A 20,207-nucleotide genomic window follows, 5' to 3' on the forward strand; every position below is an offset into this window, starting at 1 on the left:
TGATTTCATATGTTCATACATATGTTACATCTATCAACTAATTCATTTTAAATGTGAGTAGTTTGTTCTATGTTGAGGCCCCGGTGCACGAATTCATGCACAGGGTTGGGGGGGGGGGTCCCCTCAGTCTGGCCGGCTATCGGGCCATCTGGCCCAGTCCCGATCAGGGCCGATGGGGGTGGGCAGGCTGGGGGGAGGGACCGTGGGAGGTTGGCCTGCAGGTCACGGGGGAGGGACCGCGGGAGGTTGGCTGTGGGAGTACACTGACCACCAGGGGGCAGCTCCTGTGCTGAGCGTCTGCCCCATGGTGGTCAGTGCGCGTCATAGTTACCGGCCATTCGGTCGTAATGTTCACTTAGGTTTTTATATATATAAATTATCTCTCAATAAAGCTGTAAAAACAAAAGTTGCCTGCCATTTCTAATTCTCCCTCTCCATCCCCCATTGCCTTCTGAACTTGTTCTGGTTGGATACTGCCCCTACTTTTCCACCCAATCTGCTCACCCACTGACTTCCAGGTCACAGTGCTCTACCAAGAACACTTGACACAACCGATCACATCCTCCTTGTTAAAGTATTTTCTTTACTTGGCTTCCAGGACACCTTACTCCTGGTTTCTGTACCAACTCACTGGTCTACCTTCTCTTTCTTTGTCTTAATTGCCCTGCCATTCGAGTATCCTACAGCTTTTCTTTTCTGAACACAGTGATGGCTTCCAGTTTCATGGCTGTAAACACCATCTATTCATTGACAACTCACACATTTCTATTTCTAGCCTAAAACCCTGACCTGGATATCATGTCCACTTGGATGTCTAATAGGCATCTCTTATTTAAACTGTCCAAGCTGAACTCTTAATTACCCCCCGCCCAGTCCTTCCACAGCCTTTCCCACCTCAATAAACGGTAACTCTATCCTTCCAATTGCTTAGTCATAAGCCTTAACATCTTTCCATCACATCCAATCTGCCAGCAAATATCATTGGCTCTACCGTCAAACACATTTGGACCACTAGCCCTAAATTCTGATGACCTAAGCCAACATAATTTTTTGCCTGGATTACTGCAATGACCACTCAATTAGTCTCCTTGATTTGGCCCTATTTTCCCTATTCTATTCTCCACACAGCAAAACAAGCACACTCCATTAAAATAAACAGATCACAGGACTACTTTGTGCAAAAGCCTCCAATGACTTCCCATTACTCAAAGTCAAAGTCTTTCCAAAAGCTTATAAGGCCTCTCCAGACTGATTTCCACACTCCCTTCCACTCTTGCCACCCTCACTGTCCTGCTGTTCCTGAATGTAACATGCTTCTTTGCTCAGGCCTGTGCTCAGCCTGTAATGCTCTTCCCTGAAAATCTGGGAGGCTTGCTCTCATAACCTCTTTAGGATTTTACTACCATGTCACCTTCTCTGGTGCACCTGTATTGACTACTCAATTTAAAACTACTAACTCTTCCTTATCCTGGGTTCCCTATTCTACCTTCTCTGCTTTATTTTTCTCTAGAATACTTATCATCACTTAAAACTATATTCTCTCTTTATTGTCTTCCTTACTAGAATGTAAACACCTGGGGGCAGGAATATTTTATCTATTTTTCTATACCTGCCCCCCCCCCATGGTATCTACAGTAACTTGAGCAGTGGATGGTACATACTAGGTGCTCAGTAAAAGTCTATTGAATAAATGAATGAATCTGAAATGCCAGCTCTATAATTTATCAGCTTTCCATAAATCAGTCTTTTTAAAAATTATTTTATATTTTTTAATGATTTTAGAGAGAGGAAGGGAGAGAAGGAGAGGGAAAGGGAGAGAGAGAGAGAGAGAGAGAGAGATTGATTGGTTGCCTCCCACATGTGCCCTGACTGGAGACTGAACCCACAGCCTGGGTTTGTACAGTGACCAGGAATTTAACCACCACCTTTTGGTGTTTGGGATGATGCTCCAACCAAATAAGCCACACTACCAGGGTTGCATAAGTCTTTCCTCAGAACAGAGTATGGCTCTATTCTATGCCATTGGTCTATTTCATTCATTTCTGCTCTTTCATTCTTCTTTCTTAAATAAATGTTTATGGCTTAAAATCTTAAATTTTAAAAATTCATTTCTTTGCTACTAATTTCTAACTTTCATTGCATCTTTATCACAGAGTATAATCTAAAGACACAGATTTTTTTGAAATTTTATTAAGAATTGCTTTATAGCCTGGCTGGTGTGGCTCAGTGGTTGAGCACTGACCTCCTATGAACCAGGAGGTCACAGTTCAATTCCCAGGAAGGGCATATGCCTGTGTTGTGGGCTCGATCCCCAGTAGGTAGCATGTAGGAGGCAGCCAATCAATGATCCTCTCTAATCATTGATGTTTTTACCTCTCTCCCCCTCTCCCTTCCTCTCTGAAATCAATAAAAAAATATATATATATTTTAAAAAGAACTGCTTTATAACCTGACATGTGGTCAGTTTATAAAGGCTAAAACTTTAATGCTAGACTTATCAGACTAGCAAAGGTTGCTAAAATATTTTAACTCAATGTATTTGGCAGAAATCCTTTTCACAAACACAGAAAAAGGAGACTAATTAAAAATAATACAGAAACATGATTTAAGCAAAATATCAAACAAGGCAAAGGAGCTTAAAATGAAAAGCTAGTTTCCTATTGACATTTTCCACTTCTAAGAGACAACTAGTTTTTAAAGAAATTTTAAAAATAATTTTTATTGATTTCAGAGAGAGAAAGGGAGAGGGAAAGAGACAAAAACATCAATGATGAGAGAGAATCATCAATGGGCACGCCCCTCACTGGGGATCAAGCCTGCAATCAGGCATGTGTTTTGACCGGAATCCAACCATGACCTCCTGGTTCATGGGTCAACATTCAACCACCAAGCCACGTCAGCTGGGCAAGAGACAACTAGTTTTAACTGTTTTAAATTCTATTGCTTTCAGTAGTTACTTTACATCTGTTAGTAATATGTTATAAAACACTATTTCTTGATTTATCAACCTTAGACATTATCTAGTGACTCTTCCTCTGACAAGTTAAATTACAGCAACTTCTGCCACCTCTCCTTTCCACAAAGATAGTTATATCACTATACTCACTCCCTTCATTGGTCACTGCTGCAATTTTCAACAACTACTCATTTCACTCAATTACTCACCACTCACTCACTCACTCACTCACTCAAGTATTCACTGTGTGCCTACTACATACTAGACACTGTTGCAATTTTATTGGTGCAAGGCCTACCGTGATGATTAAAGCACAGAAAGTTCTTATTCCACCAAATAGTTATATATTCAAAATAAATCACATTAAATTTATAAACAAAAACATATTAAGTAAACTAATAAATACATGCAAAAATGAGAGTGACAAGTGCTATGCAGAGGGTTAAAGTAAGAATAACATGAGAGTCTGGATGATTATTTTAGATTGGCTGACCACGGAAGGACTTCTCAAGGAGGCCTAATTTAGTACTTGGCACATCTAAGTGAACAATAAATATTTTATGACAAATAAATCAGGTGGTTTGAGCTGAGATTGAATGACAAGAAGGAGCCAGCCATGGAATGACTATTGCCCCACAGAAGTGGTTCTTGACTCCCTTCTTGGAAAGACAAGAACATTAGTGGCCCTCCCCTTCCCTCATCACTCTTGCACTATTTTCATTATCAATCTCTATACCTTTACTTTCATAATAACACTTCTCTACAAAACAATTCTAAATGTTGAAAAGCCAGAAAGTTTACATTAGAGGTCATACCATGACTATGTTATGTTCTACTGTTTTCTGCAGAGCTAAGTGTGTTATAGGGCTATCCTTTTTTTTTCTCATAACCTCTCTAAACCTTGCCATTCACTTTGAAATCTGTTTATACCAGTGAAACCAAGGGTCCCTATGACTTTGATTAAATTTAGTTTTAAATCCTAGCTCTCAAAATCATATCCCTTTCTATATATACCCTTCAGAGACCTAGCCTTTCCCCCAATAACAGCAAACCCTGAGGAAGCAGAAGATAGTAGCCGGATCTGATGAATGGTCATAGTCTGGACTTACGGCAGGATGAAGATAATATCTTGACCTAAGTTATGTTTCAGCTCCTGAGCATTAAGGTGGAATGACCGCCTGGTCACTTTCCCATGAGACCAAACAGGGATCTGGAAAAGACTTCAGCACTGTCCTCAAAACCTGAAGAAATAATGTATTACCTTTACCTCGCCTTTGACCAATCAGTTCCCAGCATGACCCTGAAATCTCTAAGTCACAGTGTCTTGTGATTTTGTCCTATATGTATAATCCACAATCTACATGCGATTGGGGCATCAGATTTTTAGAGCATAAGTCTCCATATTGGTCAATTCAGTATTAAATTATTATTCTTTCTATACTGCAAACTCTTGCTCATGCACTTCTCTGGGCCAGTGCATGCAGGCAGGTGGAGTCAAGGAAAAAAACTGGAGTTACAGTAACACCAGGGATTGGTAAACATTTTTGTAAAAAATGAAATAGTGCCTATTTTAGGCTTTGAGAGACATAAGTCTCTGTGGCAAGTACTCAACTCTGTCATTGTAGCATGAAAGCGGCCACAGACAATAACATCAATGAGTGTGTGCTGTGCTACAATAAAACTTTATAAAAACAGATGGCAAGCTGTAGTTTGCCAATCCCAATGTATAACTTTAATTTTTTATTGTTCAAAGATAATATTATATTCTGCTTGTAAAATTAATTAACTCTACTTTTATTATAACTCTTAGCATTTATGTATAGTTCTAAAATCTGAAGAACAATTAATAACATTTACATTGGAAAGGAACCAAGATGGCGGCATAGGTACACACCTGTACTTGCTGCTTCCCACAACTACATCAAAACTACAACTAAAAGACAAAACGGGTATCATACAGAACCACAGGAAGACTGACTGAGTGGAAATTCTACAACTAGAAGGAAAGAGAAAAGCGCATTGAAACTGGTAGGAGGTGCAGAGGGGTGGAAATGGGCTGGCCACTGCATACGCTGTTGTCTTTTTCAATTGGGAGGGAGATACAAGCTTCCAATTGCTCTGAACTCCAGTTCTGGGCGAGACTCTGGGGACCCAGACTCATAGGGGAGAAACTGGACTGTCTGGCATCGGGCCGGAACGCGAGGGCGGCTTTCTCGCAGAGGTGCTTGCAGCGAGCATTGTTCCTGCACAGGGCCGCGGTACACAGACCCGGGACATCTCAGAGGCAGAGCGGACTTGCAGCCATTGCTCCACGCTGATGATTCCCTGAGACCCTGCCCCACCCAAGCTGTGAGCAGAGGCTTTTGCATATGAATGGCCTGTTCTTTTGCAATTTAAAGCCTAACAAACTGCCACTGGGTCAAAGAGCACCAAAGCTTCCAAAAGAAGGCCTAGACAACAGCCTGCATTACTTCACAGCTGCACCTCATCTGGGCATCTCCAAACCCCAAACAAAGGAGAAATCTGCAGATCTCTCTGTAGCTCCTGCTGGATGGCTCAGGCAGTGGCTGACTTTGCACCTCCTTGGAGATCCAAGAGCCAGTGTACCCAGTGGCCAGAGTGAGACCATACCAGAGTACAACTCTTCACATTCATAAGCGACACACACAAGGGGCAGACTCAGGGAGCACCAAAGCCCCACTGAAGCAAGTCCTGTTCCATAAGGGTGTCTCCAGCACAGCAGTTCTCCCATTGTAGACACAGCTGGTCCTCACAGCCAAATTGGCCTGTGATACCAACAGCAATCAAGACTTAACTACAACAAGACTGTGCACAGAGCCCACAAAGGGGTACACCAAGAGTGTCGTGTCCACCTCAGGTAATTAGGGAGGCTGAGCCACTGGGCCCTATAGGATACCTAGCACACAAAGCCACTCTACCAACACAGGGAAGCAGCCAAAATGCGGAGACAAAGAAACATGTCACACACGAAAGAAATGGAGGAAAGCAAACTACTGGATATAGAGTTCAAAACCACGGTTATAAGGTTACTCAAAAATCTTCTAGAAACCTCCAAGAAATTTAGTGAGACCTTCAAGGATATGAAAAAGAACCAATTAGAAATTAAGCATACATTAACTGAAATAAAGAATAATATACAGAGATACAACAGCAGACTAGAGGATCCCAAGAATCAAGTCAAAGATTTGAAATACAAAGAAGCAAAAAACACCCAACCGGAAAAGCAAAAAGAAAAAAGAATCCAAAAATATGAAGATAGTGTAAGGAGCCTCTGGGACAACTTCAAGCATACCAACATCCAAATTATGGGGGTGCCAGAAGAAGAGAGAGAGTAAGATATTGAAAACCTATTTGAAGAAATAATGACAGAATACTTCCCCTACCTGGTGAAAGAAATAGACTTATAAGTCCAGGAAGCACAAAGAACCCCAAACAAGAGGAATCCAAAAAGGACCACACCAAGACACATAATTAAAATGCCAAAGGCAAAAGACAAAGAGAGAATCTTAAAAGCAGCAAGAGAAAAACAGTTAGTTACCTACAAGGGAATACCCATACGACTCTCAGCTGATTTCTCAACAGAAACTATGCAGGCCAGAAGGGAGTGGCAAGAAATATTCAAGGTGATGAATAGTAAGAACCTACAACCAAGATTACTCTACCCAGCAAAGCTATCATTTAGAATTGAAGGTCAGATAAAGAGCTTCACAGATAAGAAAAAGCTAAAGGAGTTCATCACCACCAAACCAGTATTATATGAAATGCTAAAGGGTATTCTTTAAGAAGAGGAAGAAGAGAAAAAGGTAAAGATAAAAATTATGAACAACAAAGTGACAACAAATACATATCTATCAACAAGTGAATCTAAAAATCAAGTGAATAAAAAATCTGATGAACAGAATAAACTGGTGAATATAATAGAATCAGGGGCATAGAAATGGAGTGGACTGACAATTCTCGGGAGAAAGGGGGTGTAGGGAGTGAGGGAAGAGACTGGACAAAAATCGTACACCTATGGACGAGAACAGTGGGGGTGGTAAGGGCATGGGGTGTAGTGGGAACCGGGTCGAAAGGAGCTATGGGGGAAAAAAAGAGGAACTGTAATAATTTGAACAATAAAGATTTATTTAAAAAAATAACATTTACATTATGACCAAATATTTACTATATAACGTGTGTGCTTTGATTACACAACTTCCTGTATGCATCAAAGCAATACCAACTCTTATGCTTTTCAAAGTAAAATGCTGCTAGTGTAAATGTTTTCATCCCTGTGTACCCATTATCCAGGTTTAACAAATATCAAAACATGGTCAATTTTGTTTAATCCAGTGGTTCTTAACCTTCCTAATTCTGTGATCCTTTAATACAGTTCCTCATGTTGTGGTGATCCCCAATTTCATTGTTACAAATTGAACATAATTAAAGCATAGTGATTAATCACAAAAACAATATATATGTGTTTTCCGATGGTCTTAGGCGACCCCTGTGAAAGGGTTGTTCGACCCCCAAAGGGGTCGCGACCCACAGGTTGAGAACCGCTGGTTTAATCTATACCTTGACATAACTCTCCGCACCTCCCTCATTTTGAGGTAATCCCAGAAAAATAATTTTATTTCTTATTTTCTTTAATTGTGAGAGATTTCTTCAACTTTATCTTTTAACTATTCTACTGAATTTTTATTTTGACAAATCTATTTTAAGTTTACTAAAGTGTTTCTTGATCTCTAAGTTTTCCTTTTTTAAAACAGCATCTTGTCCTTATTTTACAGACAAAGTATCACTAATTTTACTGGCAGTATTAGATTAAAAGGGAAAAGTCTCTGCAAGAGTCACCACTTCCTCTATGGCTAGTTTCAGGTTTATCTTGATCCTTTTATCTTTTGTTATGCAGATTTCCCTCACATTTAGAATTAGTCAACAGCATGGGTAACTGGTAGCTATATGGGATCACTTTAGGGCTTCACTCTAGGGCTTTATCTACAAGAAAATGACCTTGATGTAAATTAAAGAACCCAGAAAAAACAAAACAAAATGAAAAGGACCTCACTCTGCAATACTAATACTCAATCTAACCTCCCTATGCTTCTGTTTAAATTCTGAGGAAAAGATGGCTCTGACTGGGAAGCTGGCTATAGTATAGGTCATTCTATATGCAATGGGTGACAGGGTTAATGGGACCTAACTCTTCTACATAAAACCTCAAGTTGCAGCCTCACTCAGCCTTCCCTTGTATCTGTGCTCTCCCTGGGGTTCTGCTTCAGTAGACTGCCCTTCCCTTGTTGGCCAGTACATTCTTTACTCCTTTCAGCCGTTCAGGACTTTTCCAACTGCCTTCTGGTTTTCAGAGATTGGTGAAAACTGGTAGTGTGTCGTGCTACTATAACCAAGCCGAGGGTTAAATATTCAGGAAAGGAAATTAATAATGTATTTGCTCAGTCTATCTTTAACCAGAAACGTGTTTTCCTTTATTTTTCTTTAATTAGGGTTGCATTGTAGACAAACTGTACTTATGGCAGGACACAGTACATTTTGTGGTATTTACAGCGGTACATTTCAAACAGGTGGTACACAGAACAGAACTTGTACCTGCATATCTAACTCATGGCATCTTTGAGCAATTTCTTCCTTGGCTGACAAAGCTTCATTTAGTTCCTCTGTAGTTTTCTTCAACTGATTGGAAACAAAGAGATACAATAAGCATTTCAATATGAAGTGGCAACAATTAATAATTACATTTGTATAATAAGGAATTAAACATTATCCCCCTTTTCTTTATGAGGGACAGGGAGAAATCAAGAACCCTCTGTGCAAGAATCAAAAGAAGGCACTTCTAACTTTGAATATCTTTTAGTCCTAAATCTGTCTTTTCTATACTTTGAATTTGGTTCTTTCTGCATATCAAGTTTTCCTACACATCTTCTTTCTGGCCTACTTGGTTCTTAGTAATGTTGACTTAAATAACAGAAATTTTACCTTAGTAAAACATGTATGTGCTAGAGGTCAAGGGTTTCAATTGTTAAACTATATAGGACTAGTGTATTTCAATACAAGTTTTTTAGTCATATTAAAACTTTGTTAATTTGTGTATCAGTTTTAAAAGACTTTTATTATTCTGATCCTCAACATAAACCAAACATTCCTGAGTGTGCCCATTGTATAAACTCTAAGTTAGCAAAGTATGAACAATTAATCAATTATAACTAATTAATTAATCACTTAATTTTTAAAAAGAAAAAATGAATTAAAATAAAATTATATTAGCTTCTTGTTTCATGTGACCAAACCTCTGTGTAATATAAATACAAAAAAATTCATTCAGAGTAACAACTTTAAAACCAAATACACTACAAAGTAAGGGAAGGACAAATTACAACTTGGGTTAAAATTATAGCATGCCCTAAGATTTTCCTGCCAAACATTTAGAAACTATGGAGAAGAAATGAAAGAAGAAAAAGACCACAAAAGCTTCTCTTCAAGCTTTGGGACAGATGTCCCAGAATAGCTGAAACACAGAAAGTGGCAATGTAATTGCATTTTATTAAAATGCAATAATTAAAATTACAAATTAACTCTTCCATTAAAACCATAAAAACACCCTACAGAGCTCCTTTAAAAATGAAGGACTAAGTTTCTCAGTGCATTTAAGTATGAAGGTTAGAGGAGACATCTTCAATTGAAGAATAATGTGAAATAAAATGTAAACTATCTTTTTATCATAAACTAGAGGCCCGGTGCACAAATTTGTGCATGGGTGGGGTCCCTTGGCCTGGCCGGCAATCGGGGCCATCTCGCCCAGTCCAGATCAACCGGACCCCAGCAGCAAGCTAACCTACCAGTTGGAGCATCTGCCCCCTGGTGGTCAGTGCATGTCATAGCGACTGGTCGAGTGGTTGACAGAATAGTTGACTGATTGGTTGGACACTTAGCATATTACACTTTTATTATATAAAATAAACCATAAGATTATTTATACCAATGGAAAATGCATACAATTTTCCAGAAAAGCATCTATTGTGTTAAATGTAGTATACAGAAACATATCACTAATAGAAAAAGAAAAATCAGGACTAGAAAACACAAATTACAAGAAATTAAAGAAGTTAATTTATTTTAAAGTGAGTTATGCAATAACAAAATGTGTAGTATCCATAAGTGGCTTAAATTCTTAAATTTTTGGTAAAACACAAAGAATTATACCGATATATTACAAAAGCAATTTCAACTGAATCATCCTTTTCATTAATATTTAAACTTTATCCTTTTCAATCTTTGCATGGATAAAAACAATGCAAAATTAGATACCTGGCGATCAAGGTCAACATAGGCATCATTTCCAGCAGAGACAGGAGATTCTTTACTCATCAGCTGAAATTAGGATTTAAATGATTTTAACTATGAGGCAAAAAAGACATTCTATATAATATACTTACACAACAAACATGAACACCCAGCCACTACAGAATTATAAAAATTAAAATGAAAATGCAAATGTAAAAGGAGTATTTTCTTATACATTAAAACTTTTCAGTCTGAAACTTTGTTTTCATTCCAAGATAATGCCTTCATTTAAAATTACAGGTCTAAATTCTGATACTCATTTTCTCTGTAGGTCCAGTTTTATTTTTATCACTAAAAAGATAAGTTTTTAAGTTAAAAATGTGGCCAAATATTTAAAAACATGAGTTTTTCAGTAAAAAATGGCAATACTAGCCCTGGCTGATTTTGCTCAGTGGATAGTGTTGGCCTGTGGACTGATAGGTCCCGGGTTCGATTCCGGTAAAGGGCCTGAGTTATGGGCTCAATCCCCAGTCGGGGGCATACAGGAGGCAGCTGATCAATGATTCTCTCTCATCACTGATGTTTCTCTCTCTCTCTCTCTCTCTCTCTCTCTCTCTCTCTCTCTCTCTCTCTATTTCCCTTCCTCCCCGAAATCAATAATAAAAGAAGGCATATAATAAATGTGAAGAAATACAGGAAAGTGACATACTATTAAAAAAAAAAAAAAAGATAACACTAAATATTTTTAAAGAATAAATGTGGGCAGCCTAACAGGTGTGGCTTAGTGGATTGAACATCAACCCATGCACCACGAGGTCACTGGTTGGATTCCAGGTCAGGGCACATGCCCAGGTTGTGGACTAGATCCCCAGTAGGGGTGTGCAGGAGGCAGCTAATTGATGTTTCTCTTTCCCTCTGTCTTTCTCTCTCTAAAAGCAATAAAAACGTATTTTAAAAAACACACAAGTAAATGTGGACAAAATCACAATATCCAAAAGGTGGGAAAAACCCAAATGTCCATCAAATGAATGAATGGATAAACAAAATGTGGTATTATCCAGACAATGGAATATTATTCAGCCATAAAAATACTGATACATGCTACCACACAACCTTGAAAATATTGTTAAATGAAATAAGCTGGGCACAAAAGGGCACACATCCAATGACTCCATTTAAATGAAATATCCAAAATAGAGAAATTCAGTGACAGAAAGCAGATTACTGGTTGCAGGGGCTGCAGAGAAGAGGAAATGAGGGCTGCCTATTTAATATGTACAGGGCTTCCTTCTGTGGTGATGAAAAAGTTCTGGAACTAAATAGTGGTAATGTTTCCATAACATTATGAAATGTACTAAATGTCAATAATGGCAAATTTTATGTTATATATATTTTACCACAATGAAAATGTGCCTTAAATAAAAACTCTACCATTTTACAAAAGCTCTTCTTCAATCTTGTAATTTTATCCAGCTACCTACTGTCCTCCTCCTAAATCCATCAGTCACCTAGCCGATTGATGCAAGCTCTGATAATTTTCAACTCTGTCCACCCTAACTGCTATAACCTAGTTCACCTCTCATCATTCTTCACTGTATAATTATTTAGCTAAAGTCTCTTACTGCTCTACCTTTTTCTAACTTGTTTTTCTCCAATCCATTCTTCTCATTGCAGATTTTCTCAGATACAGACTTAAATGTATTTTCTCCTTAAAATCTATTCATCGTTTCCCAAAATTCCAACTCTTTTAACAAAACTGCTCAATATCCTAATGATCTTGTCTCTTGTTTCACCTCTTATTTGTACCTTACAATGTTTGCTACAGGCATTTTTTTAATACCTCCAGCATGCCATACAGGACTTGCTTTCTCTTGTCTCCTGGACTTAAGTACAATTTTTGCCCTTTCCTTACGTTATTTCATCCTTCTGTGCTTGGTCTAGATGGCACTTTCTCGGAAAAGCCTTCCCTAATGTCCCCAACCAGAGTTAGATACTCCCTTGAGATACTCCTATATTTTTTCCCATAATGGGCACTTTTCATTTTGAATGCCTTGAATGTATCTGAATTGTTTGTTTAGCCATTTCTCCCATGAGGCTTACACTTTGTGAGTCAAGAGACCATGTCTATCTTTTTCATAGCTGTATCCATACTGCCTACCACACCTCGTAGTACCTATTAGGTACTCAACAAGTATGTGCTAAATGAATAAAAGGAATATGCACATAGTAAACATATAATCTGTTCTTAAAATCTAATTATACAAATTTTATATGTTGCTTTGTTCACCTGACAGTTTAAATGTTTTCCCTTTGTCATAAGATACCCTGTTTTGTGTGTTGTTTTTTACAAGTTTTTATCAGCTACATAATATTCTATGGAATGGAAGTACCATATTTTAATCACTTGCTCACCAATGGACAAACCTTTTTCCCCCTACATTTCCGTTTATATAAAATAGCGGAAACATGGGGGAAATTCAGTGACTGTTGTGCCCAATCTTGGTCTGAATTTCTAAATAATTCCTTGGGATAGAGTCATAAAATTTAAAAAAAGTTGGTCACAGATTTTAATTTTTTAAATATTACTGATTATAGATATAATGCCTGTTATAGAAAAATTGGAAAATGTAAGAAAGAGTATAGAACATTCTACCACTTGGCAATGATTAACATTTTTGCACATTTGTTTTCATTCATCTTAACTTTAATGTTTAACAGAAATGGCATTATGCTGTTCATTGTGCTGTTTCCCTAAATATTATAAGCCTTCCCCTATGTCACTATGTATTTTTCAAAAATATGCTTTAATGTCTACAACATATCATTGTAACATAATTTATCTATCCATTCCCCTAATGCTGGGCAGTTAGTTTTTTCTGCTTCTAATTTTTAGTACTAAGAAATAATGCTGAAATAAACAATCTTGAGGCATTACAGCAGAGTGGTCACGGGTATGAGCTCTGGATTCAGACTGCTTAGATCTGAGTTCTTAACTATGCCTCTACTTCCTGTGTGAACTTGAGCAAGTTACACCGAGAGATTTAAATAAAAATGAGAAATTTAAATGAATATGACTTCCTTTAATAAAAATGAGATAAGTTCTATTTTAAGTGTAAAGAAAAAATTTTTTTAAATGAGAAGAATCTCTTTTTAAATTTCTACTTGTATTACTTAAACTCATGTTTACTCCTTTATTTTCTCACAAGCTGTAAGCACAAAGCTCCAACGTACCTCTTGAATGGCTGTCATGACAACATGTTGAACAGATTCTTCCATCATCATAATGGCCTGGATGTACTCTGAAAACAAGAACAATCTGGAATGTCACTGTTCAAGTTAAAGAAAGTCAAGGGAACAAAGGCCAACTTATAAGGAGTTGCCAGTGTTTCGATTCTTCCTAGGCATTCCTCATGCATTCCTCATATGACTGCACATATGTGCCATATGTAAAGGCTGCAGATCACAGTATTTATCTTTCTTTAATATGTCACCCAAACCCATCCCCAACCATTCCTTATAAAGTTGAGGCTACAGCTAATGGTCACAGGAATGCAGGATGCTAGGAATGTAAAGCAATGAAATGGTAAACCCTAAAGCTGAGGTGGAAAAAACTACATATTACTGTTCTTAAAATCTAAAAATTATCTTACTTTCACTTTATTCTTTGCTACATGTTAAAAAAAACCTTTGAAGTCTGTGCTTTATTCTTATGTGACATAAAAGCACTGAACTGTAATTCCAACATTAGTATTTTCTACTATAGGAAAGAAAAATCTTAATGGACCTGAAAGCTGCTTAGGAGAAAGAATTGAGATGAATTTAACATAGAAACTGATACCACAGGTAAACAAATATTGAATAACCCTGAGCTTTTAAAAATAATGATTCACATCTCTAACAAGCTCAAGCACCAACTTCATCAATCTTCCCCTTAACATTGCTGAAAAAGAGAAGGATCTCTTAGCTCAATAGTGACAAAATTGGGGGAAAAAATGGTTTGCCTTCTTAAAAAGCCCTGGAAGTAGTTTTTATTATTTTCAAACCCAACAATGGATGACAATAGTGACATTAAATATAAAAAAAATTAATAGGCCAGCTAGATTCCAATAAAAATGGTAAATATGTTTTAACTAGAGGCCCAGTGCACAAAATTCGTGCCCTCTCACAGTCCGGGAGCCCTTAGGGGATGTCGACTGACGGCTTAGGCCCGTTCCTCACAGGGAGCGGGGCCTAAGCCGGCAGTCGGACATCCCTTTAAACGCAGAGGCGGGAGAGGCTTCCGCCACCGCCACTGCGCTCGCCAGCTGTGAGCCCAGCTCAGGGCTTCTGGCTGAGCGGTGCTCTTCCTGTGGGAGTGTACTGTCCCCCAGGGGGCAGCTCCTGCATTGAGCGTCTGCCCCCTGGTGGTCAGTGTGCGTCATAGTGACCAGTTGTTCGGCCGATTGGCATATTAGCCTTGTATTATCCTATATAATAAAAGCCTAATATGCTAAGTGTCCAGTCATCCAGTGACCAGTCGACTGTTGAACCAACCAAAGCGTAATATGCTAATGATATGCTAAGGCTGCTCAACTGCTCGCTATGATATGCAGTGACCACCAGGGGGAAGATGCTCCGACCAGTAGGTTAGCTTGCTGCTGGGGTCTGGCCGATTGGGACTGGGTGAGATGGGGCTGGACATGCCCTGGAGCCCTCCCACAATCCCTCCCTGGCCCGATCGTGCATTGGTGGGGTCCCTCGGCCTGGCCTGCACGTTCTTGCAATCCAGGACCCCTCAAAGGATGTCGGAGAGCCAGTTTCGGCCCAATTCCGCAGGCCACTCCCCTCAGGAGGGCGCCAGATGCAGGGCTCATGGCTGGCGAGTGCTGCTGTTGCGGTGGCCGCGCACAAGCCTCTTCCAATCGGGACTGATTGGACGTGAGCCCGCAGCAGGCGTAGTGGGGCTGGGAAGAGCAGGAGCGGCAGGTAGGAGCTGCAGGCAGCATTGGGACTGTGGGTTTCGCCCGATCCCCGCAGGCCACCCCAAGGGACCCCACCCATGCACCAGGCCTCTAGTATAGGATAAGAAACATTTAGAAGGGCAAAATAATTAGGAAATTTTAGCATCATCCTGCCACACATATAAAAACAAACACAAAAACTTGTCTCAGCACTCCAACTGTTATCTGAAGGAGTCTTACTGTGAAATTCTTAAATTATTCTGTCCCTTTGCCAAGAGATGCATGTCTTTGGAATACCAGACTGTAATCCTTTGCTTGACAGGTAACTTGTTAAAAAGAAAAAAGTATTTTGATAGTACTATTGTACTATTAAAGTATGACATTCTGACATTCTGTTTCTGAATGCCAAAGATTTTAATCAAAAACATGTTTTTAAGGAAGTACTGTCCTCAGAACACTGTATACCCAATCAAATGTGTGGTTAAACACAAATATACACAACACACTTAAATCACAGGCATTGTTCTTAGGCCAACAACAGGACTATATCGTAACTTAAAGTACTATTCAGTAAAAAACAAACAAAACCAAGCCTTTCATCCAAGTTTAATTTTCTGTTTTGTTAATGAGGAGCACCCGCTGAGTGTTGAAATGCAAGGGAGTGTTTTTAGATATTCTGTTCCAACGTACCAAACACAGAATTCCAAGGCTACTGCAGAAAATGGCATAACTAGAATGACTAAAACAACCCTCAAAATAAAAGACTGTGAACATGGAAGAGAAGCAGCAGTGGCACTGATAATGGGGAAGGAAAACTTAATGACAGCCTACTGGGAGTGAAGACAATGACAGAATAGGGCGGTTAGGAAGTTGTTAGTAAGGTGTGAGAGGGGAAGCGTTAGTTAAGAAGCGGTGTTGCCACGTCAAGGCCCTTCCCCGCGAACACCGTAAAATGCTAAATGATAAAATGATGATGAGAACTACATTAATGTACAATTTTTGAAACGTAAAAATATAATGTAGAAGTCTTAGAAGTCCAAATACAAGTATGTATGATTACTGGGTGCAGAGCTATGAGACTATGCTGAGGAATGAGGTGTGCTATATCGGGAGTTGATCCTGAAAACTAATCTTTTGGGTCCAACATTTACAGCACAGTTGAATAGAAGAGCACTAAGTCTGAATGTGAAAGAGAGGGGTTTTTTGTCCTTGCCTAGCCTCTCACAAGCCCCACATCTTGGGTGAGTCATGTAATACTTACGAGTCTGAGTCTCCTAATCTGTAAAAAGTAATTTTTTGTTCTGTTAGTGTCTAGTAGAGTACCAAGCAGAAAGGAGACGCTCAGTAAATATTATTATTAGTGTTTTTTCTACTACTAATCTTTGCTTCCAATTTGAGAAGTCAGATAGTTATTTCAATGTTCTGACCAATTGTTCCTTACTTCTAAATGAAGAAACCATCTTAAAGCCCTGATACTTATTTTTGTTTTTTAAAAAAATATTTTTATTTATTTCAGAGAGGAAGGGAGAGGGAGAGCGACATAGAAACAGCAATTATGACAGAGAATTACTGATTGGCTGCCTCCCACACACCCCACACTGGGGATCGAGCCCACAACTTGGGGATGTGCCCTGACCGGGAATCGAGCTATGACCTCCAGGTTCATAGGTCGATGCTCAACCATTGAGCCACACCAGTTGGGCCAAAGCCCTGATTTTTTGTATAGTGCTTTATGGATTATAAAGCAAATATACATACACAACATCACACATTCCTCATGACTATCAGGTTTTGTACGCTCACTCTGTAGATGGGGGAACATTTGGCTGAATGTCTTATCTGATGTTGATCATGTGGTAAATGGCAGAGTCACTTTAGTAAGCCTTATGTTAATGTCATAAATGTGCAGTTACATATTATCAGGTAATATGTAATAATTCAAAAATCCATTTAATTCAGTTCTTAGCTCTCAACTGTGTTCCAGAGAGCAGAGTATGACCTCCAGATAAGTGAGATGTTAAAATCCTCTTCAAAGTTTTCACCATTTATATATAATTTCAGGGGAAAACTGAAACTAGACTTTAAACAGAACACTTGATCTGTGTGAGAAGCTCGATAAATATAATTGTCTTCTTTTCCACAGGACTATGCATATAGTAACATCCTTGTCTTTTCCTAATCTTTCCTTCTAATAAATACGATTAGCCAAATCGTTAATAGCTACACACTTCAAAGGACCCTTACTTATGTATTAAAGATAATCCCAAGAGTGGATTAATCTCCTCACAGAATCTTATATAATAAAAGGCTAATATGCAAATTGTCCCCTTGACCAGGAGTTCGACCAGGGGCCGGCCAGTCAACCGCCTGTAGCCCCAACCCCCCGGCCGGCCCAGCTCCCAATCGCCCCCCCTCCCCCAATGATCGGGGGCGGGGCCAGCTGGCCACCCTCCCATGTCCCCACCCCCCTGCCAGTTGGGCACAATCAGCCCAATCGGGGAGGGCCAGCCGGACCCCACCCATGCACAAATTTGTGCACAGAGCCTCTAGTAAATATATAAGCTATTATCTGAATTCAATTAACTACATTAAATAACTTTTCATCCACCTTTTAAAATCAAAGCATCTGCTTATTTAGTATGTCTTTAATCTTATTATTTATACTAATCTTCTAATCTTTGACAAAAATCTGTTAGATATTTCAGTAATATACAAAAAACAAAATGTGGCCCTAAATGGTTTGGCTCAGTGGATACAGAGTTGGCCTTCGGACTCAAGGGTCCCAGTTTCGATTCTGGTCAAGGGCATGTACCTTGGTTGCGGGCATATACCCAGTAGGGCAGTGATGGCAAACCTTTTGAGCGTGGCGTGTCAGCATTTTGAAAAACCCTAACTTAACTCTGGTGCCATGTCACATATAGAAATTTTTTGATATTTGCAACCATAGTAAAACAAAGACTTATATTTTTGATATTTATTTTATATATTTAAATGCCATTTAACAAAGAAAAATCAACCAAAAAAATGAGTTCGCGTGTCACCTCTGACACGTGTGTCATAGGTTCGCCATCACTGCAGTAGGGAGTGTGCAGGAGGCAGCTGATCGATGTTTCTCTCTCAACGATGTTTCTAACTCTCTATCCTTCTCCCTTCCTCTCTGTAAAAATCAATAAAATATATTAAAATACAAAAAAACAAAAAATGTAGAAAATTCTCTATTTTAATTCTTGAGTTAAACTAAATAAAAAACTAAAATTTCCTGTAAGAGCATGGCTGCTAAAATCTAAAAAGAATGGTGCTAGAGCGAAATAAATACATTATTAGAAAAAATTCCTGAATCAGAAAACAATAAAACAATGTTGACAGTTATTAAACTTAGAACTAGAACTCCAAAAATTAGTACAGGCAAGTTAGTAAAAATTTGTTTTGTATCACCAGAGGTGGGGTACGACAAAGAAGAAATACCTTTGGGCTTAAAAAAAATCCATCTTCTTCAAGGGTCATATAAATAGCAGTAAAATACTGTCATAATTTAGAATAGTCCCTGCATACTTTTATCCTGCTTCATTTCATCTCCCTTCATCCTCCTCACTATTCTCTAATTATTTTGTCTTTTTGATCCCTCAAAGGTAACATAGGTCTTTCTGACATTCAATTTCTACTATTCAGATTACTCTTAACCCATATTCTCCATATCTTTATAGCACTCACCACTATCAGATTACCTCATTTTGTGTGGCATTATTTATTGCCCTCCACCTCCACTCAAGTACAAGTTCCCTGAAGGTATCATGCCTGCTTTGTCTGATACTGTGTTCCTAGCCCCATTTGTGAAATAAATTCTTCGTACTTGCGAACTAAAATATCTAATTTTAAGTCCCAAGAGCTGACCTGATCCAGTATATCATTATCTACACTAGAGGCTCAGCACACGAAATTCATGCGCAGGTATGGTCCCTAGGCCTGACCTGCGATCAGGCCATCTTCCCCGGCTGCCCACAGCTGACCCTGCCCCCGCCGCCACTCACCCCCGGTTCCCCTTTCGCCATCGGGTGATTGGTGCCTGATGGCTGAGGGAACGGATTGAGAGGTTGGCTGTTCCCACCTGCTCGCAGGCCTGCCCCACCACGGGTCGCCCTCTGTGTGTGGGGCGACTGGCTGGGCGGAGGCCTTGGCCTGGCACCACCTGCATCCCCCGCCACCCACCCCTGTTCCCCGTTCGCCATCAGGCGATCAGAGCCTGCCAGCCGGGAAAAGGAACCAAGAGGTGGTCAGTGCACCTCAATAGTGACTGGTCCAGCGGTCGTTCTGGTTGTTCCGCCTTTAGGGTCAATTTGCATATTACCCTTTTATTATATAAGGATAGAGGCCTGGTGCATGGGTGGGGACCGGCTGGCTTGCCCTAATGTGGGCCCCGGATCCGGGTGGGAGGTCCCCGCTGGGGTGGGAGGGCAGGGCGAGGCTGGCGGTTTGCAGGCCAGCCCGGCCTCGCCTCCATGGGTGAGGGTCCCCGCTGGGGGCAGGGCTGGCCTTGGCAAGGGACCTCGGGTAGTTTGCAAGCCGGCCACGCCCCCATCGGGATGGGGGTCCCCGCTGGGGGGCGAGGCCAGCCTGGGCCTGGGTGAGGGTTGACGGCAGTTTGCAGGCCAACCACGCCCCCATCAGATTGGGGGTCTTCACTAGGGAGCAAGGCCAGCCTGGGCGAGCTCTGGTCTTTCTGTTCATGATGGCGTTAAGGTCGCTGGCTTTTTATATATATAGATTAACTAATTAAATGATTTAGCTGGACCTTATCCAATTAAGAGTAAATTTCATCACATTTGGTATAGTTAAAAATAATCTACTCAAAGTCTTGTAAGAAGAAGAATATCATCACAATCAAATGTATTCTAACAGCAAAATTAGAGAAAATGGCATTATTTGAGGATAGCCTTCAAAAGATGTTAGTTTGTAGTAGTGATTTATAAATAAAAAATACAATATGTATCACTTTAAAATATACTATTAAA

The 20,207-nt window shown here is 39.6% G+C and overlaps 1 protein-coding gene across 2 annotated transcripts in view; it reads right to left on the bottom strand.

Moving 5' to 3' along the window:
• Positions 1–20,207, bottom strand: part of HOOK3 (hook microtubule tethering protein 3) — an 89,683-nt gene that overhangs the window by 60,777 nt on the left and 8,699 nt on the right. For both annotated transcript variants that reach the window (XM_014462889.2, XM_023760799.1), the window contains exons 5-7: positions 13,490–13,557; positions 10,283–10,345; positions 8,567–8,650 (exon numbers count right to left, since the gene is read on the bottom strand). In XM_014462889.2, coding sequence (XP_014318375.1) covers positions 8,567–8,650; positions 10,283–10,345; positions 13,490–13,557 — 215 coding nt within the window. The remainder of the gene's footprint in view (positions 1–8,566; positions 8,651–10,282; positions 10,346–13,489; positions 13,558–20,207) is intronic.

Source organism: Myotis lucifugus, unplaced genomic scaffold, assembly GCF_000147115.1.
Source record: "Myotis lucifugus unplaced genomic scaffold, Myoluc2.0 scaffold_194, whole genome shotgun sequence".
Lineage (NCBI taxonomy): Eukaryota > Metazoa > Chordata > Mammalia > Chiroptera > Vespertilionidae > Myotis > Myotis lucifugus.